We start from the raw sequence: 23,392 nt of genomic DNA, 5'->3' as shown, positions 1-23,392 counted from the left end.
ATTGAAGAAGAGATTCAGAAAATGATCTCTGAGGTTCTTTATGATACTGGTATTTTATGTTTCTGTAAAGTAAACACTAGATAGTTTGTACACATAAAAGTGTACCTGGAATACATACAAAGCAAATCTAAGGTAAGTTTTTAACATGCTCTAGTGACCAGAGGGATAGGAAATGTCTCATGTAAGAGGTAGTCTCTGATCTGAGCTTTGAAGGATATTAGGGACTCTTAAAAGGTGGAGGTGAGGACCAAGTATAGGCCCATTTAGTAGACTACTTAGAGTGATTTATGGTGGAGCCTTTTTCCACCATTTGAGTTGCCTATTCTTTAATGGATCATGATAAACATTGTGATATAGGAGAAAAAATATTGAATTTGAGGTCAGAAGACCTAAATCATAACTAGATTAAGCCTTTAATAGTTTTATAATCAGTTCACAGCACTTCTCTGGGCCTCAGTTTCTCTTTAAAATGAGGAGGATGGGAATGGGTGATTATGGTACAATAGATAGAGGACAAGGCTTGGAGCCTCAGGAGACTGAGAGACTTGAATCTCATCTCTGAAAAAAAGGGAAAAGACAAGAAAAATATATCAGCTTATTAATAAGAATTAAGTAGACTTTGGAATGAAAAAATTTTTTAAGATAGTGTTAAGATGAGGAGATGGGAGTAGATGGTCTGTAACCTTTTCCCAATTTTAAATATCCAGTGATGCATGATTTGTTTGGAATTGTTTTAAGTAAGAGAGAGTGTAAATATATAGTTGTATACATGTTATAACTACATCAACACAATATATCTACTTACCAAGTATAGGCTAAAAATAGGAATTGGTAGGTGAAAGTAGAGGCCTGGGACATGTTACATGTGTTATTTTCTTATCTTACATAGACCGAATTGTGTGAAGGATTGGGTATAGCGAGTGGGGAAAAAGCAGCTCGGTCATAGTCAGAACTTAGGAGAATGGTTGACTTCTCTTTGTGTGCCTGTTATTTAAGATATTAAAATAATTGAATGACTAATTAATTAATTAAAACACATAAGCCTTGAAAAATGAGATTATGCCAGCAGTCATTCTTAATTTTAACTTAATTCATGCTCCAAATTTTCCTAGCACTTCAAACTATCAAAATGTTATTGGAAACATCTTTTAAGCTCTCTTTCCTTTAATAAAAACATAATAGCACATATAATACTTCTACTAGACTTCTCCTCTGATGTCATATTGCTTCATGGAGGTAACCATGGGTTCTTGAAGACTGTGATATTAAATGCAAGCTCTTATAGGTGCTGTCAAAATGGAAAGATTTTTGAATGGTGCTAACAATAGACTGTCTCTTGTGCCAGGATTAGTTTAACCAGGTTGATAGACACTTCTAACTGGATTAGTCCTAGGGTGTTGGATTTTTCACCCTTAGAAAGTCTTAATTATCTATGGATTTCATTCTGCTTTGGTGGAGGGAGTATGAATACCAAGTCAGTTACAGATCATTGAAGTATTAAAGATTCTATGGCTCATGAGTTGCTCATAATTTATATAGTACTTACCATAGAGCAAGTTCTTCACAACAACCCTGTGAGATGGGTGATGCAGGTATTGTCATCCTTATTTTATGAATGAATAAACAAATTTAGAGAAAAGGTTGACTTGTTCCAGGCCACACAGATTGTAACTGTCAAAAACTGGACCAGAACTCAGGCCATTCTCCTTGATCGAGGTTTAGTATTCTTTGGGTATTTTTTCAGTTTGTACTGACAAGAATACTCTCCAGTGTTACTCATTAACTTTTAGCATTTAGAAAAGCTAAATTTCATAGAAGAGCCTCAGAATTTTTTAAAATTGGAAGGGACGTTATAGATCAATTTACAGAAGAAGAAACTGAAACCAAAGAAATGAATTGAATTGAGCAATTAAAAAAAAATCTCTTTGTTGAAGTTTGTGAGCTGACTTTCTTTAAATATCTCATGGGATTTTATTGGAGGTTGAAATGATATAAAGCCATGTGGGAAAGCTCTTCATTGATGCAAATTAGTGGGAGATTTGGCTCCCTTCCAATCTTCTTTCCATGCAAACTTTTGGAGAGTGTGTTGTGGTTGCCTGTTGTTTGAGTCCTCCCTAAAAGCCGCTGTGGCTTTGTCCTTTTATCTGGTGAAGGCTAGTTGCTGTGATAATTGCTAATTTGGCTCTGAGATTGATGTTTGTATTGTGTTGTACGTGTCTTTCTCCTACTTGAATAAAACAAGTATTTTTAAAGTATACCATAATTCAAACAGACTTTCAGAGGGTTTTTTTAGTGGAAAAAATGGTTATCCTCTTGATTGGGTGGTAGTTTCTATTTGGTTTAGTTTGGTATAAGAGTAATTTTCAGTCTGATGTTATTTAATAGTGGGATTAAGAGGCTTTCTGGTTAAATAGTCTTCTTTTGCTTAACTGAGCTGTCAAATAATCACCTAGTACGAAGTCTAGCGGTCTGTTTTAGATAATGGTAGTTGATAGTATTGATGTCAAAAACAATATAAAGTGTTTTTTGTTGTTGATTTTCTTGGGTTTTTTTGCTTTTGTTTGACAGTATAATGATGCTCTCAGTTCTGAAACATACTAAGACGCCTGTGAAATTCTGGTTCTTGAAGAATTACTTGTCACCTACATTCAAGGTTTGTTCATCAATGAAAGGCTAAATATTATTGTAAGAAGAACACCTCTAAACCTTCAAGGACTGTTTTACCTACTTTTTGCTTTCTCTGCCTATTTTCAATGTGTTTTTATTTTTTTGGGGGGGGGATTTTAGCCAGTGAATTATGTTTATTCATTTATCTTTAATTTTGACTTTTTGTCATTCTGTTGGAACCCCTGTCAAAGGAGCATTTCCATATACAAAGAACAGAAAAAGAGAATGCATATGAAACCAACAATCTCCATTATGTTCAGCTTATTTTCATTTGTAACATAAACAATAAATTCAACATATCTGTTTCTAAGATATCCTGTTTGTCTGTATCTTGCTCTGAATCTCCCTCTGTTCTCTTCTATATATCATTTTTAGGGAGCGTCATTATTAATAGTTGTCCTCCCTCACAATTCTCTAAGCTACACCCCTCTCTCCTCAATATTAAAATCCGTATTAGTCCCTTCTTGGTAACAGATGAGCAAAACAAATTCACGTATTTTCCATGTCTGAAAATGTGTATCTGTATTTCTGTTGTATCACTTTTATGTCAGGAGGTGGAAAGCATGCTTACTTATCCAACCTCTGTAGTTGTGCCAGTGAATTTTAAATTGTTTTCAGTTTCCTGATTCTGACCTTCATAGCCATTTACTGCCACATCAAAAATTACGTGGAATGCCGTATAATTCTCTCTTGGCCAGACTTGGATCTAGGGTAAACTTGACATTTATCAAAACCATTCAAATAACAGTTTTCTTGAAGTATAACAATAGGAATATCTCCCAGTGTGGAATGTCTTAAGTCTAAATTATAATCAATCATGTAACTCTTCTGAAAAAGAAGCAGTTTAAATTTAATTTGCATTAATTTACTAAGCTAGCAAAGCTTTAAATATAAGCCTTGTAATAGGTTATATCTACTCTCTGAGAACTGACTAGGTAAATTTAAAGAGACTTACCACCCAGGTTAGCCTCAAGGTGATAAATTTTTTAGTTGTAGAGACTATAAAGATGATCTGCTATAAAAGGCTTGTAATCTGTGTTAATTGAGGAAGTACCCATAATGGGGTTAAAAAAAAAGGTACAGCCTTAAAGTATAAAAGGAATTTGTGAAAAAGTCTTCAGAATTGTTAAATATTTCCATAATTTCAAATTATGATCAAAATTGGTTTTCCTGAAACAAGTTTAGAGGATTAAGGTGGGGAGTATTTTTGAAGACAGTTCTCTTGGTTAAATGTGTTTTTACCCATGTGATAGTCATACTTGATTCTAATAAATGACTTAATATGTTTTCTTTATTTATAAAAGGAATTTATCCCATACATGGCAAAAGAATACAATTTCCAGTATGAGCTTGTTCAGTATAAATGGCCTAGGTGGCTTCATCAGCAGACAGAAAAGCAGCGCATCATTTGGGGCTACAAGATTCTCTTTCTGGATGTACTTTTCCCACTAGTTGTTGACAAATTCCTATTTGTCGATGCTGATCAGGTAAGCTGTTGAGGCCCCAGCTTTGATAAATTGAAAGAAATAAGAGTTTTAGAGTGTTTACCTCCATCTTCTTCTGTCCTAGTCTGATTATCTACCCTAGTGAAGGAGAGGTTTTATGTGGACAATGAAAACCTAACCTAACCCAGCTGGGTTGCTGAGCACTGATAAATGATGCAGATAATCTATAGAGAATGAGGATTTTTCTGGATAGCAATTAAAGGGTACACACCAAAGAGAATTTAGACAAGGAAAACAAATGTGCTATTATTTATCAACCCCTCCCTTAACCTAACACCGCCCCCCACCCCCCCACCCCAACCTTTCTCATACAATATGAGGAGGAGGGGCTTTTGGCAAATAATGTATCTGATATTTTTAGAGTATTTGCTAATAAAATAATGAAACTAAAAGTGAAAGAAAGTAGTTATATTAAGGAAAGCTGAATTTTGAATAGTGATTGATTTGAGTTGCCCAGAATGGTTAATGTACGATTAATATACTTTTTTCAAATGAGTTTTCAAATTGTGAATAAAATGCATGCAATTATCATCTTCTGGAGTCATATTAAATCCCTTATTGGTGTAGCCCAGTACATAAAATTTTTAAGATTTTCTGTATCCTCTGAATATTTTCACCAGTGGAACTTTTCATTCCCATTCACCCTCTATATGGCTTCCCTCTTCCTCCTTCCCCCTTTTTGCTAGTGTAGTTTCCTTTCTGTTTGAGTTGGATATATAAGTACTGATTAAGAAGGAGAGACCAGAGCTGTGTGAAAAGGAAATAAAAGAAATTTGGTCAGTATATATGGAAAACCCACTGTAGGTCATGAAACGAAAGGTGGAGCCCTTACCCTGTAGAATTTGTAGTCTACTTAAGGACACAGCATATTCCAGGCATTCTTAAAGTTTTTTTATATCATGGACCCCTTCCAGAATGTTTTTAAAGAAATAAAATAACATTAATATGATCACAAAGTAAACAAATTATATTAAAATACAGTTATGAAAAGATTGAAAACAATTTCACGGACCCCATATTAAGAACTCTTGGCATATACAAACAAAAAGATTTCAAAGCAACTTACATATTAACATGAGGCAGCAGAGGCAGCTAGGTGTCACAGTGTATAGAGCACCAGCCCTGAAGTCAGGAGGACCTGAGTTCGAATGCGGCCTCAGACCAAACACTTGACACACACTAGCTGTGTGACCCTGGGCAAGTCACTTAACCTCAATTGCCTACAAAATTAAAAAAAAATAAAAACCAAAACCATGAGGCAGTTCTTTTTATTCTGATCAGAGATATTTTACAGGCTTGAAAGTTGCAAAATTTCATTCATTTTCAGTTATTCTGTAATGCTGATGTTTTAGTAATTCAAACTTGCTTTTCCCTCAGTTAGAATTGGTGATGGGGGTCTAACTCTTATTGGAATTCAGATGGTAACGTGAATGGCTTCTTGTAAAATGTATGCCTTATTACAACACATTACAACAAATGAACCAGAGGTTCATTTCCTTCATTTTTTCTTCCTAAAACTTTTACCATGGAGTAGTTTTTCACTGTTTATGGTTCATGCAAATATTGATTGTTTGTGCTTCACAAAGATACTCACTTGTTAGATATCTGTACCAGCTTTATAGGCATGTTTTCAGATGTGATTTTTGGCTTCCTTTTTTTTTTTTTTTAAAGATTGTTCGAACAGATCTGAAGGAATTAAGAGATTTTAATTTGGATGGTGCACCTTATGGTTATACTCCATTTTGTGACAGCCGTAAAGAAATGAATGGGTACAGGTTCTGGAAGTCAGGCTACTGGGCCAGTCATTTATCTGGACGAAAATACCATATCAGGTACTGAGAAAGTGGCTGCATATTTTTAAATAACCCACTGGAACTGCTAGTGTACTAATTCTTCTTAAAAAGAGTGACTAACAAAAATTTTTTATTTTTTGGGAGATGTGAAGGAAGAGAAATATTGCTGTAGGAAGATGAAACCAATATCCTTCCATTTTGTCCTTGGATAAGAGGAATTACTGTATTACTTTCTATTTTGGTTTTTATTCGGCAGTATTATGACAACTGTGCAATCAGCAAGATGCTTTTTGATCTTTGACCAGCAGTTATATTGCAGTTAACTACAATAGTTATTACCTAAATTGCTAATACTTGCTAGACATCTTTGGTTAGAAGGTGTTTTGTTGTCTTTTGACAACAATGATGATAGGCAACAATGATGACAATGAGAACTAATAATGACAGAATGTTTTTTATTTTGGGGATTATTTTTATTTTGTGGAATAATAACTTCCCCTGTGAAATAATAAATACTTGTGATCTCCAGCTTCCGTGTGAGAATTCAGCTTAGGTGAGACTGTCTTTCCTCTCCAGAAGCAAAGTCCAAATGCTTGGCCACTAAGCCATTTATTTATTGAATGTGGTGAATTGGTGCTTTTGACATATTCCGTGACTTTTAACAGCTAGGTCTTCTGTACTTAGTGCACTCTATGTTGTGGATCTGAAGAAGTTTAGGAAGATAGCTGCTGGAGACAGACTTCGGGGACAGTACCAAGGTCTGAGTCAGGATCCCAACAGCCTTTCAAATCTTGATCAGGTAAATAGTCTTAATAGTCTTTTCCATGGTTTAATATATTCGGTCATAACTGTGTGCTTGGTCTTACAAGATTGAGTCAAGGCTAAAATATCCCTTTTGCTCCCTTCAATCTTTTCAAGTTTTACTACAGTTCTTATTGAGGCACGTTATATCTTTTCTTTATGAAAACTTCCTGAGTTGTCCTAAAGTAAGAACAGAGTGAGAGTAGGAGAGAGCTGGGGAGACTGAAAACAGAGTTGCTTTAGTCACAGGGCTATCTCTGACAGTTTTTCCTTGGTGTCCTAAATTTCTTCTTTTGCTTCTCCTCGAATACAGTGAGAGTGAGTCATTTGAGATTGTGGGGCAGAGAGGAATGTTGGCTTTGTGATCACCTGCTTGTTTAGTTCACCAAAATAATCTTTTTTTTTTGTACACGGTTTACTGAAAAGGTTTATAAATATGGTCACCAATTTAAATGACTTTGCATGTCACTTTTTACCTACATCATAATAATATAGGATTTTTTATTTAACTAATATCAGATTCCTTTAGGGATCGCTTTGCTAACCTCAACATAATTTTCTTATTTTGTACTTTGTAATGGAATCTCATTTCAGTTGACTAGCTTCAAATGGCTCATCAGGCTGCATTTTGAATGTGTTGTAGTCATATTCCAAACCTTGTGCGATTACTTAGTAGATCCATGGGGCATGAACAATAACTTCTAGTCATTTCTCTCTGTAAAATAATTCCTGAGAATAAAACAGTTTACTGAGGTGAACTCTTAAAGTAGCTCTAGAAGGTAATATGGTATAATGTAAAGAGAGTGGACTGGGATTCCAGAGGGACTTTGCTTTTAAGACTGACTCCTATATACTTAATAGTTGTGTGGCCTTGGGCCTACCATTTAACTTTTCTCAACCTCAGTTTCCTAATTTGTAAGCCTGGAATAAGAGTGCTCATATTATTTTTCTCTCAGGGTTGTTAGGAAAGCTGTTTATAAATCTTAAAAGTGTTTTTTTTTCACTACTACTATTAATGCTACTACTATCTTTAGGGAAGGAGATGGCAGTAGAATATATATATATATTTTTATAGGTATAGGGTACAGTCTTGTGTGGTAGCAAGAAAACTACACAAATCCTTGTAAATCTTTTTTTAAAAAAACAACAAAGACCATGAATTCTACTTTTGGGTAGGGAACAAAATTACAGGTATCAGAAAAACTTCTACATATCTTATAAGTTGACAAATTAAATCAAAAGGAAAAATTCTGCAGAGAAGATACTGTGGTTTGTGTGTGCTAAACTTTAATTTTCTATTTGTTTAGTGTTAATAGATATTTTATAGAATTTCTATCCCAAGGGTTGGCAGGCTTTTTTTATTTTTTAAATAGTATAAATTTCTTTTGGTAATTTAGGTTTGGCACTGTCTAAAGGTGGAATTACTAACTGAACAAACTTACCTTCAAATGTGGTATAATGGAAGAAGTATTAGATTGAGCCCACTTAATTTGGGCTCTAAGCCCAGCTCAGCCACTAACTCTGTGACCTGGGACAATTCATTTATCTTGAGCCTAAATTTCATCTTCAATGAGGGAGTTAGACTAGATGATCTCTAAGAGCGTTCATCTCCAATCTTAAGAATCTACAACTGGGTGATCATTTAAAACTTTAATCACAGGTAACATTATTACTGTTTACTTGTCCAGAAGTTTTTAAGTTTTTCCTCCATCAGTAGTTTAGATGCTGTTGTTTAAATTTTATTTTGTTCACCAAACAGGATTTACCCAATAACATGATACACCAGGTGCCAATTAAGTCACTCCCACAAGAATGGCTTTGGTGTGAAACATGGTGTGATGATGCCTCCAAGAAAAAAGCAAAAACAATTGATCTGGTAAGCTTGCAGCTGATATGATGACTGCATTTTAATTTTATGTCATATAAGGCTAAATAATTTTAGTACAAAATTTATTCATTTTTGATCAACTTTTTCCCCCAGTTTCATAACTTATATCGGTATAAATCATTATGGAGAGGGTGTCTTGCTATAATTATAACTCTTCTCCCTGCAGATTAGAAGTGATAGGAGCCATGGTTATCCATTATGATTATTGTAATTGATTGATTACTGAAGAAGGAAGAAACCTGTTGTAACTGAGCTATCTTTTAAAAACATTACCCCAATTTAATATTTGGACCAAGTGGCCCTCCATTCTTCACAGAAAAAAGACCTCAGCTTGGATTCCTGACCTTCCATCATATCATCTCTACCTGTGTTCTTTCTCCATTCCATAGGCTCATTCTTTTTGTCTAATCTATCGTAACCCTGTTACTCCCACACTTTTAAGTTCTATATTTGGTAACTTTAAGACAAAACAGAGCTACTTTTTAGATTGTAACTTACATATATTTTGAGCCTTTCAGCTAGATGTCATATTCCCTTCTTTTTAATACCAATCTCCATCATTCACAGTGTAATAATCCAATGACCAAAGAGCCAAAGCTGCAGGCGGCCGTCCGGATTGTCCCAGAGTGGCAAGACTATGACCTCGAAATCAAACAATTACAGGGTCGTTTCCAGAAAGAAAAGGAAATGGGAATCAAGCATCCAGAGAATGAGACAAAAGAACCAAGCACAGAAGGTAATCTTAAACTGTTAATGTTAGAAAAGAATCTGTTAAAACCGATTAGTGTTTGGGCTTCTTTTTAAGTATTTAGAACATTGGGAACAGAGGTTAGAGATAATGAAAATTTCCCTCTTCATCTGCAGTAATTATATGTGAATAAATAAAGAGCTATATAAATACATGGTGATGTTAGAATTTTTGTTGCTATTTTTGATTCTCTGGTTTAATGATGCATTTACCTAATCTAAAATTTTCTCTAAGAGCATCTGCTTTACCTCTTTGTTTTCCCAGAGACAGTAATGAATGGATTTAAGTAGTATTCTGCAAATTAATGTAAAATTGCCCTAAACAGTGTTCTTTGAAAATGTGTGCATTCATACATGTAATTCAATTCAACAAACATTTATTAAGCACCTACTGTGTACCAGGTACCAGTGCTAAACTCTGGGGATGCAAATAAGAAAAAGAATGACTCTGCCCTCCAGGAGTTTACAATCTAATGGAGGAAGACAGCACACTTAAGGAAGCTGGAAACCTGAGGGGGCCATAATGATGGTGGGATTGGATCCAGGTAGTGCAGTTGATAGGAAATAGTTGGGCTGATGGCCTCCTTTAAAGGAAGGCTGTGGGAGGAGTCTGTTTCCTCACCCTCCAGCTCTCTTATCAGAAGGGGAGATATACTGAGGCCACTGTGGGTGCCAAGGCTGAGGCCATCTCTGGGATGATGAGTTTCCGGGTAATGAGCTTTTCCAGGGACCGTAAAGATGGTGGATTGGAATCCAAGGAATAAATACCATAAACAGCCAAAACATAGCCCTTGCATTTTATCTTACTGTGTAGATCCTTTTTTCATTTGAGGAAATTTTATCAAGATGTATAAACACAAAAATTAAAATTGTTGATTAGTTGAGCTAAAGAATTGGACCCTACTTTTAAAGATTTAAATAACAAGCAAAAACACAAGAAATTGCAAGCTGTAGCTTTTATTGGGGGAATTTCCCTAGTATATTAGAATTTATTATGCTGTTTGAGGAGGCTGCCAGATCTGTGTAATTATAACTTTAGACTATCTACTTCATTTTAATTTTTTTCTCCTTTTCCACAGGGCTTCCAGCACATGTAGAATTATGATCCCTGAAGGAAGAAATGAAGTGATACTGTTTGAAAGACAATTTTTATATTAAATACTAGGGTTTTTTCTGGTATGTCTACACAACTGCTGATAAATTGGATAGGAGGATGTTTCCAAGTTTTTTAAATCCTGGAATCCTATATCCAAATGAATTATTTGGCTCCAGATCATTGGAATTAAGATTATACTGGTTTATACTGCAGGCTAGCTGACTGTAGATTCTAGAGTTTTGGAGAATGAATCTTCTGGGGGTTTCTTCCAGAAGCAGTTCTGTAATCACAGAGGAATACAGCAGCAGACGAGCAGAACGTTGTTCTTTGGGACCCCACATCACTTCAGTCAGGAGCACACCCATGATACCTAGTCACAGGGAGCAGGACATCCAAAGTGCACAAGTTCTTACCTCAGTTTTTGTTTGTTGCTGAAGCTAAGCTCTACAAGCTGTACTGTAGAGTAGAACTGTGCCCAAATGGATTTTATTTTGTAAGAAAGAGTGGTATTCACATGATCTGTGTGGTTTGAGATTTACAGAGAATTGTTCCCTGTTTCTGCATAGCAGATATATTGTGTAATGGAGACCTAAGTCATGGTTCATCTGTTTCCTCAGGACTGGCTCAATACAAAGGCTAAATTCAGTGGAAGCTACCCAGCATTTTTGGGAGGTGGTTTGGGGTTGGGGTGGGATGGCATATACTTGCAAGTTGGCCACCCTCTCTTATGACCCATTAGTACCACAATGTCTTTTTAAAAATAAAAATGTTGTTGTCCCATCCCCAAACCCTGTAAACCTTTTGGTTCATTGTTTCATAAATTTAATTTTTATAGCTTTTAATTTTGTTTTGAGGGGCAGGGGAAGAAAATCAAACATTATAGCTGATATATTTAACAAAAACCAAGGTACATGAAAACACCATAATCATATGCCAGGTTATTACAATAATAGGATTAAGAGGGAATTCTGAAGGCCTTCTGGGCAGTTCATCCACCCTGCTTCTCAGTAGGATGTTATTTAAATAGACCAAGTGACGATACCCATATTTTTGTCAAAGGTTCATTTCAAAATTTCAGTCAGTATCTGTTACCCAAGAGCTTCATTGTTTTTGTTACCATCTCTTTGCACGTTATCTTGTGTCCCTTTTCATTTATTGTTTTGTTTTAATGCTCTGCAAATGTTGCTTGAGAAGACAAAGATTTTGAATCCACATAGCTACATTATCAGATGAAAGAATCCTAAAGATGGCCAGTCAAGCAAATGCCTTCTGTGTCTTCATTTTTATACAGCCCTGAATCACCCCTGTGTTTTTCTCCCTCCTGAGACTGACCCTAATAATAGGCCTGTGGACAAATGCCACGTGTGTGACATAGCAGCATAAACTGTGGGGTACCTAGCAAGGCAGTGTTTAAGCTTCCTGGCTCTTTGTGGGAACCTCACTGGGCTGTATGCAAACATGATGCTGTTGTGCATATTGCTTACTCCAAGAGAGGTGGGAGCTATCAAACCTGCCATTAAAAGGGCAGCAAATTCTTGTATTTTCATATTTCACCTGCTTAAAAAGGGGTTTTAAATTTTTTTTTCTGAAATGGAAAACCTGTCATCTCAGATCTGATGCTGATTTTCAGTCATGTATTCATTTGAAATCTTTCTAAAAAGTAAAAATTGTCTTTTATAGAAATTTGGGCTCATTACCTGCCTTGCGCAGAAATAAAAATTAGGTTAAGGATCTGCGTCATCAAAATGAATTTAGCAGTTACCATTCACTTTTCAAAATAATATTTTGGAGTGAGTGACTTGTAGTTAAAAGTTATAGATGCTTTGTTTTGTTTGCACCATTCCTTCCTTTTACCCCTAAAAATGTAAAGGAGCAGGAGAGAATTTGATGACTGGAACCCTAATTAAGCAAAACCCAGGTCCACAAGATCTGTGCCGCAAGCAGTTGCTGCAACGTAACCCCTTCCACCTGGAGCTTCTGAAGACTTAGTTGAAGGATTATGAACAGTGATGATTAAGCACTCTTACTCTGAACAAACAGAATTGGCTATACTTCTTCAATTAAATTTTATTTAGCTTTCAGAGGTTGCCTACTCTCTAGGGGGAAAAAATCATGTCCAAAAACTTATGTTCCAGGTCTCCTGAAAATTTTTAAAAACTTTTTTAATGGTGGTGATTTTTTTTTCACAGGATCTACACATGAGGATTACTTAAGGGTGCCAGGTTTCATCTTAGTGTCTTCCAGCCAAGTTTTCGTTTGACATAATTGCTTCCCATAAGGAGATTGAAGTACAAACCTTCATTTAGAACAAATGCATCCTTATCACCTCTATTGATAACTCATCTTGTTATAAAAAAGATGGCTGAATAGTTTACCTAATATGCAAGAAGGTGCCTTGGAAATGATTTTGTTTTTCCCAACCAATCATTCTTTTGCTGGTTAGCACAGCTTAAATAATTAATACTTAACGCCTCAGAAAATGTTACTGTTACTTGAACAACTGGGTAAAATTATCTTTGACTTTGCTACCACACATAAAAAAAAACAGGTATGGCAAAATGGTTAGGAAATAGATCGTTTTACAAATTGAGATTGATTGCACTGAATCTCATTCAAGTTAGGGAAATACTGTTTGGTGTGTTTTTTTCTGACTAGTGATAGAAATGTTCAACAGCTGCTTTTGAAAAAAGGAAAAGCCAACATTTGTGTGGAATTGATTTATTATTTTTTGTATTGTTATGCCACGTGCAGAAAATTTTCTTTCCAAAATAGTTCTGGAGAGAAATTATTTAGCTTATAACTATCTTATGTTCTATGAACAGTGGTATTTATTTGACTGGGATCTGAAAACTCTGCTTACAGCCTGTTTGTGGGATAACTGTGGAGCATATCATATTAGTGCATAATATAGACTTAACTTCAAGCCACCTCCTTCCCCTTTCATCAAGAGTAAATAAGTTGGTTATTTGCAGTAATGGTAAAGTTTAAAATGTGATAAAATAGTGTATTTTAAATCAAATCAACAAAAGTCGAATGCTTACTTTGTGCAAGGCACTATTTATCTGACATATAACCCCACCCTGTGGGAATGCAGAAATATATGTATTAAATACTGCTGCCTATTCTTAGCCTCTGGGCTAAATTAGCCCTCATTATCTACACATCAACATGCTAAAGCAAAGCAAAGACAATAGTCCTAGTTTGAGAGGCAGCATGGTATGGTGGAGAAAGCACTGCATTTAGAGTCAGAAAACCTGAGTTCAGATCCCTCTCACGCTATTTTTGTGACTTTGAGCAAGTCACTTAACCTCTCTGTATTTGTTTCCTTATCAGTAGCCGGACTTGATTGATTTTGAACAACTTTTGCTTATAGAAGGACCAGGAGAGAGAGAGAGAGAGAGATTATAGAGAGCCCCAAGTGGGAAGATGGCAGCAATCAGGGACATCATTTTTCATAAACCTTTAAAGTGCTATATACATATGAGTTGTTATTAGTATTATTGATGTACAAATGTAGCTCCCCGAGGAAGAGGGCTAAAATCCCCCAGTTTAAACAGTGATGACAATTTGGTTTGAGGGTAGTGGTTGGCATATCCTAAATGATGCTACTGGTTATAACAATGTGTTTGAAATGCCAGCTGCACACGGTTTGTTTACTGTTCCATCTCCGTACCTTAACATAGCTTTTCCGCCCACATCCATTTCAGTCTGAATGAGGTCTTTCAAGATTATTAAGCCTGAAAGAGTGGATTTAGGAACACTTGGTATGCTTTGTTTGGATGACATTGGCAACATACTAATTGGTGAAGTGTAAAATGGTTGCAAAAAACACTTGGTAGTAATCTTTTGGTAGAAGAATGGAAGGTGAGGATTTTTCTGTCTGCTACCCCAGGACAAAGCCACACTTAAATGTTGGTGTGATCATTTTATTTGGGTGACTTGTTTTTTGAAGACCTAGATTTTGTGGAACTACTTTATAGGAAGTCTAGAATAACAGTTTATAAGCTGTTTGATTAAAAAAGGCAGCCCAAACTACCCAAGTAGCTGATGCTTCCTAACCTGAGGTGTGGGGGGAAGATTCCTCAGCAGTGTTTGTAATGGTGGTATCTGGTACATGTTGAAGCAAATAGACCATATTCTGTCAAATATCATTTGGATTTCAAAACACTGTGCATCTTTTGGGATTCAGAATTCTTTTGGATTTCCTTTCTATAATTGGTTCTTTGAATTCTGTAGTTGATATAAAAGTATCACAGGTTTGGAAAAAGAAAAGTTTAGGATTAATCTACATGGTGATAATGCTTGTAATTTCCATAAAACTAGGAAAGAATCAGTCTCTCAGGATTTCATCATGTGTTTTTCTATTTGGATTGTGCCTTTTAATGGAAAACCCCCTTGGAACCTAGACCCACAAAATATTTTTCGCTGTTTAAACTACCTATTATCAATAATGATTTTGCAGACAAGAATCTCTGAAGGGAATCCAGTTGTACCCCAGTTATAGAGTATTTGACCAGCTTGATCAGTATTTCATAGGAAAACTTGGTTGCTTCTTATAGATATGTTGTGTTATCACTGGGCATTTTTTTGGGGAGGGACTAGGCAATAGGGTTAATTGATTTGCCCAGGGTCACATGGCTATTAAATGTCAAGTGTCTGAGGCCGGATTTGAACTCAGGTCCTTCTGACTCCAGGGCCTGTGCTCTATCCACTGCACCACCTAGCTGCCCCTAGACATTTTTTTTAAAGCTTTGATTTGGCCAAGGGTAGGAACAAATTGATTTGTAACATGAAGTTCACACCCCTATTCTACCTATCATAAATAATAACACTGGTTTAGCTGTTTTAGAACATTCCAGATTGTTTTTAACATTTACTAATTGGAAATCCAAGTTTAATTTATGCTTTGCCTTGCTTCTCACCATCTGAGTTTCCTGAGATAAGGGTATGATTCCCTTCAAAAAGAAAAATTAAGGGCAGATTGAACAAAATTCACTAGAAGTTGACAGTTGAGAAGTCTTTGGAGGAAGCAAAAGATTCTCAAGAAGATTTACTTTCAGCTACTGGAATCTGTGGTAATGAAGGGGCAAACATGTACAAAGGGAAAAAAGGGTGTTAGAATTTTAAAGAAACTGTACTTTTTTAATCTTTATAAATATTCTATTTTACTGTAATTCTCTTAATTAATGCAATGCGGAGTTCAGGTGCTGACGCTTGATTGGGAGCAAGCTGTGGGATTTTAAATGTCTGCAGAAGTCTGCAGCCTGAAGTGAATTGAAAATGAATTTCCTCATACTGTAATGCAAATGAGTCCTGCTCAACACAATAAACTGTTTCCTCCCTTCTTTAAAACTGCTGTCTACTCTTCCTGTCATTCACACTTTACATTTAAGAAGCATTTAGGACCACAGAATATTAGAACTGAAAGGAATTTCAAATCGTCCTAGTTTTTTTTTCCAACATTTAACCTTTTTTTATTTTACATTGAGTCTCAGAGAGATTGATTGACTTGACCATGGTACCACAACTAGTTAGTGGCAGAGCAATGATTAGAACCCATGTCTTCTGACTCCCTAGTACATTGTTTTTTAACGTACCATGCACTTGAAGATGGAGATAATAACCAATTTCTTTACCTTTCCATTCACAGCTATCCTTCTGTTAGGAATGCATTCCAGGTGTATTAGGGGAATAACTATATAATGGGTTTCTATCCCAATGATGCTTTCTAGGATTTAGAAAGTGCCCAAGTTGTATTCTTAAAAATAATACTAATCTGCAAGTTTATTTGCACTTTTTTCCCCCTGAAAACCCAGCAATCTTCCCAATCATCTAGCTATCCTTGCCCCCTCATCTCTCATCCCAGTGAGTGATGACCACATATGATCTGATGTACTGGGAATTAGATGACTCCTGAAATCTCTTCCATTTTTGAAATCCTGTGACTCTTACCTTGATTATGTCAAGCTATCCCCACCACCCTGGAAATAAATCTGGTTGGGTTCTACCTCTACAGATCTGTTTATGGATCCCTTTCTGCCTAAGAATACCAAATATGATAGCTTCATTCAAAGCTTCAAGCACCCTACAATACTTTTTAGCCAAACTCAATAAGCGAATAGCAAGCACATAATAAATGCTTATGGATTCCATTTCTGACGAATCAAAATCTGAGTTGAAAGAGGTGTCAGAGGTTTTTGAATGGCCCAACCCTCTGTGTCCAAGGAGTTTGGAGAAAATTACTCAAAAACTTTCGCTACTTCCAGAGTTAAATAGCCTTGATAATCAAGAGATTGTTGCTTGTTTTCAAGTTAGTCATTTTATTATTCCTTAATCCCATTTCTTAGAATATAGAACATAAGCCCTTTCATAACACAGTATTCTGTTTAGTCCCTGAGACATAGGTATATATCATGAAACAACAATCTGTGGACAAAGGATCTTCCCAGCCCACAGTCTCACTAGGGCTGACTTTGCATAGCTATTGGAAGGGACGTAGCCCAAATTCCCAATTTTACTACTGCAGCCCAGAGAGGAAAAGTAACTTGCCTACGATTACGCAAAGAATTGATCGTTGACCTAGGATTAGAATTCAAACCTCCTGGTTCTCTTACCAGTGGATTTTCCACTACCCCACTATTGCTGAAGACTTGCCCGCTGTTTTCCACTATCCCCTGTTGCCAAAGAGCTAGCATCCTTTCTCAAAGAGAGCCATTTAATGCCTTTCCAATAGTCAGACAGTGGAATGGTCATGGTAGTTGGCTATTGAGGTACAAAGCAGCTGATAGGTCCCCCCTGACCTGAGAGAAAAATAAATGATGCACATGTAGGCACATTGGGGTCTATGATTCTAGGTGGAGGGTAAAAGGGAGATATTAGCTTTAGCAATAAGAGAAAAAAAAAGAAATTGAAGGTATTAGAATAGACCAAGAAGGAACAAAGCTATCACTGCAGATGATATGATGATATAATTGGAGAAACCTAGAGAATCAAGTGAAAAACTACTTGAAATAATAACTTTAGCAAAGTTGCAAGCTATAAAATGAACCCACATAAATCATTGACATTTCTGTATATTACCAACAAAGCTGAGCAGCAAGAGACAGAGAAATTCTATTTAAAGTTACTGTGAGCATTATAAAATATTTAGGAGTCTACTTGCCAAAACAAACCCAGGAACTATACGAACACAGTTACAAACTACTTTTCACACAAAGTCAGCTCTAAATAATTAGAAAAACATCAGTTGCTGGTGGGTAGGCTGAGCTAATATAATAAAAATGACAATTCTACCTAAGCTAATTTGCTTATTCAGTGCTATACCAATCAGACTACCAAAAAATTATTTTAGAGAGCTAGAAAAAATAAGATTGATTTGGAATAACAAAAGGTCCAGAATATTATGGGAACTAATGAAAAGAAATGCAGGGGAAGATGGCCTAGCCATACCAGATATTAAACTGTATTATAAAGCAGCAATCATCAAAACTACTTGGTACTGGCTAAGAAACAGTAGTGGATCAGTGGAATAGGTTAGGTACACAAGACACAGTAGTCAATGAGAACAGTAATCTACTATTTGGTAAACCCAAAGACCCCAGCTTCTGGGATAAGAATTCACTATTGGACAAAAATTGCTGGGAAAACTGGAAAAAAGTATGGGAGAAACTGGGCATAGACCAACATCTTACACCATATACCAAAATAAAGTCAAAATGGGTTCATGATTTAGATACAAAGGCTGATAGTATAAGCAAACTGGGAGAGCAAGGAATAATTTATCTGTCAGATTTATGGAGAATTTATGACCAAACAAGGGATAGAGAACATTAAGAAATGCAAAATAGATAATTTTGGTTACATTAAATTGAAAAGTTTTTGCACAAACAAGGCCAATTCAACCAAGATTAGGAGGGAAGCAGAAAACTGGGAAAGAATTTTTACAACCAGTATCACTGATAAGGGCCTCATTTCTAAACTCTGTAGAGAACTGAGTCAAATTTATAAGAATACAAGTCATTCCCCAATTGATAAATGGTCAAAGGATATGAACAGGTAGTTTTCAGATGAAGAAATTAAAAGCTATGTCATAAAAAATAAATATATTTTTATTTTTATATGAATATAATAATATATATTTCATATAGTCATGGAAAAATGCTCTAAATCAGTATTGATTAGAGAAATGCAGATCAAAACAACTCTGAGGTACCATGTCATACCTAACAGATTGGCTAACATGACGAAACAGGAAAATGATAACTGCTGGAGAAGATGTAAAAAACTTGGAACATTAATGCATTGTTGGTGGAGTTGTGAACTGATCCAACCATTCTGGAGAACAATTTGGAACTATGCCCAAAGGGCTATAAAAATGTGCATACCCCTTGAATCAGCAATAGCACTTCTAGGGCTGTATCCCAAAGAGATCATACAAATGGGGAAAAGACCCACATATACAAAAGTATTCATAGCAGCTCTTTTTGTCATAGCAAAGAATTGGAAATTGAGGGGATGCCCATCAATTGGGGAATGGCTGAACAAGTTGTGGTATATGAATGGAATGGAGTACTGTTGTTCTATAAGAAATGATGAGCAAGCAGACTTCAAAAGAACCTGGGAAGACTTGTATGGACTGATGCTGAGTGAAGTGAGCAGAACCAGGAGAATATTGTACACAGTAACAGCCACATTGTGTGATGACTAACTTTGATAGACCTAGCCCTTCTCAGCAATGCAAGGATCTAAGATATCTCCAAAAGTCTCATGAAGGAAAATGACATCTACATCCAGAGAAAGAAACAAGGAGTCTGAATGCAGATGGAAGCATACTATTTGCTTTTTTTCCCCTCTTCTGTTTTGTTTTGTTTCCTCTCTCTTGTGATTCCTCCTATTGGTTCTAATTTTTCCTTACAACATGACTAATGTGAAAATATGTTTAATAGGAGTATATGTAGGGCCTATATCAGATTGCATGCTATCCTGGGAAGGGAGATGGGGAAGGAAAAATTTATGGAAGTGAAGGTTGAAAACTAAAAATAAATTAATAAAAAATTTTCATAAAACAAAAGACAAACACAAAAGATATAGGTCCTGGCCTTAAGGATCTTACAGGCTGTAGCAGAGGAAAAAAAATTTGTAGAGTAGATCCAATATATGACAGGTATATAGTATAAGCAGTTCTCATTTATGTACAAACAATCCAGATGTGCAAATCTTAGGATTCCCCTGTGCTCCTGCGTGACTTGTTGACCCGATTTGAGATGAAAGCCTCTATTAAAAAGTGTGGAGACTCAAAAGTACACAAATGGAAAGAACTGTGACAAATAGGCACAGTTTTAGGGCAGCTACCCCAGCAAGCTGACTCCCAGGAAGGACCAGCTATACCTCCTCAGCCCCCAAATGTCTTCCCTCTAATGCCTGAAATCATAATATTAGAGATTTAGAACTGGAAGGGACTTCAGAGGTCAAATCTAGCCCTAACATTTTACAAATGATGAAAGTGAGGTTGACAAATTAAGTGACTTGACCAAGGTGATGCAGCTAGTAAGCAGGGTTTGAATACAGGTCTTCCTGACACCAGGTCCAATCCTCTGTAATAATAACTAACATACAATGCTTACTATGTGCCAGGCACTGTGCTAAATGCTTTATAATCATCTCATTTGATCCTCACAACAAACCTGGGACATGGGTGCCATTATTTATTTGTAGTTGATACAAAAATGACATAAATCTCAGCACTCTCTGGGTGCTCTAAAATAATGAAAATTCAGGAACCCTTACAGGGTGGTGAGATAGATGTTTGTGGGCAAGAAATCTTCCCTGGTGCTCATCACATCGTGCTACTTAGAAGACTTGGCTACTCATGGAGAGATCTTCAATTCTCCTATTTCAGTACCTAAAAGAACTCTATGGCAGCAGTAGCAGAAGCTACATTATTTTACAGATGAGGAAACTGAGGCAAACATAGGTTAAGTGACTTGCCTGGGGTAACACAGCTACTAAGTGTCTCAGGCTGGATTTGAACTCAGGTCTTTTTGACTCCAGGCCTAGCATTGTGTCACCTAGCTGCCCCATTCACTATGTACATTGCCTCATGTCAAATCTTTCATTTCCCTCTGTCACACTGCTAGGGCTAATGAGTCTTCTTTAAAAAAAGAAAAAGAAAACTAACAGGCAAAATCACAGGGAGATTTAAGGGCTATCAGGATTCACACTCCAGAGTACCATAGACCAGACATGTCAAACACAGCCCACAGATATTGTGGCCCAAGTGTCTTGAACCAGATTAAAAGGGAGTTGGGAAATATTTAATAAAATAAGTAAAAATACAATACTTCAGAGACAATGTTAATTGTGGTTTTCTAAGTCAATATGTGACCCTCAGGGATCCTTAGGTGCAAATGTTTCTATTTGAGTTTGACTGGAAGGGACCTTAAAAGTCATCTAGTCTAATTCATTTTTCAGATGAAGAAAACAAGGTAGGGGAAGTGAATTGTCTATGGTAGTGAGCAACAGAGTTGGGATTCAAACACAGGTCCTCCAACTCCAACATCCAGTCCTTTTTCTGCTATACTGCACTATGTTAGTGAAAATTAATTTACGCAGCTTGTTTTCTTCCTAAAATGCTACTTACAAATCAGTGTTTCATCTCCTGACTCTTGCTTCTGACTTTCCAGATTTTACCATCGTGCTTTGCTTGTATTTTCACCCCAGAATTTCCCTTAGTGCCTGTGACCTTCTCACTCTGGAAAATCCATTCTGTCCCTTTACCCCACCCCTGGCACGCCCTCTTTCCCATTGGTGAGTCCCTTCTGAGGCCTTCTTTTTGAAGAGGGGCCCAGGCTGGCCATCCTTCATTCCCTTCCCAGCTTTGCTTCTGACTGGTCTTTACCACTATACCCTCAGATGGCTCCACTCACCCCCTTGTTGTATCTAATGCCACCTAAATCTCTTTTTAAAGAAAGTATTAATGATGTGTAGATATGAGGCATCTTAATAATTTAGAAGTCTTGGGTCTTATTTATTTTTTTCTGAGCCATATTTTCCAACTTATTTTTCACCATCTTTTTTTTATGGCTACATTTGCATCAAGGACTCTGATTATTCACATTTATTATTATTTAGTTTGGAATATCTTGTTGAATTCTTCATAGAAAATCTGCCTTTTATGTGTTGTCTTCCCTTAGTGGGAATTCCTTGAGAGCAAGGATGGTCTTTCCTTTTGCTTGTGTTTGTATCCCTAGTGTTTAGCACTTTTGTGACCCTGTGACCATAGCATACCAGGCCCTTGATCTGAGAGGCTCATCTGCCAATGTCATGCATTTTAGTACTGTCCATGGGGTTTTCCTGGCAAAGATACTGGAGTGGTTTGCCATTTCCTTCTCAAGTGGATCACCTTTTGTCAGAACTCTCCACTATGACCTATGTGTCTTGACTAACCTGACTCATAGTTTCATTGAGCTACGAAAGCCCCTGCACCATGATAAGGCAGTGATATTGGGGCAGGGGGTGGGGCTTAAGCGCATAGTAAGTGCTTAAAAAATGCTTGTCGGGGCAACTAAGTGGCACAGTGGAGAGAGCACCGGTCCTGAAGTCAGGAGAGCCTGAGTTCAAATCCAGCCCCAGACCAAACACTTGACACTTACTAGCTGTGTGACCCTGGGCAAGTCACTTAACCCCAATTGCCTAAAAAAAAATCAAATAAAAAATGCTTGTCAATTGTTAGCTAATTGATTTTGGCAAGCAGGCCTATAGAGTTCTTCTAGGTATTGGAATAGGGGAACTCAAGATGTCTCCATGGGTAGCCAGGTCTTCTAAGTAGCGTGATGTGATGATCAACAGGGAAGACTTCTTGCCCACAAACATCTATCTCACCACCCTGTAAGGGTCCCTGAATTTTCATTATTTTAGAGCACCCAGAGAGTGCTAACGATTATTCAGTTTTTATATCATCTATAAATAAATATTAAGTTGTTTGTGTCATGAGAAATTCTTGCCTAGTGACCAACAAGTGGATGGTTGGAGGAAATGAAACCTGTTGCTCTTAACATTCTTCATATCAGTAAATAACGCTGGAAGACAAAAGGGAGTGACAGCTGAATGAAAGAATAGCTGTCTGGTATTCTTTGGTTGAGGCAAATTAGTTTTGTCATAGATCCAAGAGCAACCAGAAGCATGATTTCATGGGATATCTGTTCATTTCTTGAAGTGCTTATGAATTCTGCATTTATTGAAAAAGTCTATATAAAATTAATTGCATTTTGTACATTTCTATGAAGAATTCAACAAGACATTCTAAATTAAATAAAAATAAATGTTAATACTCAGTATCTTCAATGCAAATAAGGCCATAAGGATAGATGGTGAAGATATGTTGAAAAATATGGTTCAGGAGAGAAGAAATGAGACCAAAGACTTATAAACTGTTAAGATATAAACTGTTAAGATGCCTCGCATCTACAGATCATTAATACTTTATTCGAAAAGAGAATTAGGTGGTATTGGACATGACAAATATCATATAACATCATAAAAATTTCATTTTTTTTTGTTTTGTTTTTTGTTTTTAGGCAATTGGGGTTAAGTGACTTGCCCAGGGTCACACAGCTAGTAAGTGTCAAGTGTTTGGTCTGAGGCCAGATTTGAACTCAGGTTCTCCTGACTTCAGGGCTGGTGCTCTATCTACCGCACCACCGAGCTGCCCCAAATTTCATTATATTTTAACTGACAGGAAATAATTGGTAGCCAATATGGTAATCATTTCAAAATGATCAGTCTTTGTGCAGTCAGAACTGTGGACAAATTAGGGTCAAATTAGAGACAAATTAGGAGGACATTGAAATAGTCCAGGCATAAAGTGATGAGGCCCCAAACTTAGGTGGTGGCTGTG

General features: G+C 36.5%; 1 protein-coding gene across 2 annotated transcripts in view; it reads left to right on the top strand.

Annotated features, from left to right (window-relative positions):
* UGGT1 (UDP-glucose glycoprotein glucosyltransferase 1) overlaps window positions 1-15,849 on the top strand; it is a 130,683-nt gene extending 114,834 nt beyond the window's left edge. For both annotated transcript variants that reach the window (XM_078146785.1, XM_020967128.2), the window contains exons 35-41: window positions 2,569-2,653; window positions 3,972-4,154; window positions 5,844-6,004; window positions 6,650-6,764; window positions 8,526-8,642; window positions 9,222-9,390; window positions 10,481-15,849. In XM_078146785.1, coding sequence (XP_078002911.1) covers window positions 2,569-2,653; window positions 3,972-4,154; window positions 5,844-6,004; window positions 6,650-6,764; window positions 8,526-8,642; window positions 9,222-9,390; window positions 10,481-10,506 — 856 coding nt within the window. In that variant the 3' untranslated portion in view covers window positions 10,507-15,849. The remainder of the gene's footprint in view (window positions 1-2,568; window positions 2,654-3,971; window positions 4,155-5,843; window positions 6,005-6,649; window positions 6,765-8,525; window positions 8,643-9,221; window positions 9,391-10,480) is intronic.
* The last annotated feature ends 7,543 nt before the right edge of the window (window positions 15,850-23,392 follow it).

This window comes from Phascolarctos cinereus, unplaced genomic scaffold (genome assembly GCF_003287225.1).
Source record: "Phascolarctos cinereus isolate Bilbo 61053 unplaced genomic scaffold, phaCin_HiC Scaffold_726;HRSCAF=1367, whole genome shotgun sequence".
Lineage (NCBI taxonomy): Eukaryota > Metazoa > Chordata > Mammalia > Diprotodontia > Phascolarctidae > Phascolarctos > Phascolarctos cinereus.
The sequence above is the reverse complement of the archived record's forward strand: the minus strand, read 5'-3'. Positions and strand labels throughout refer to the sequence as shown.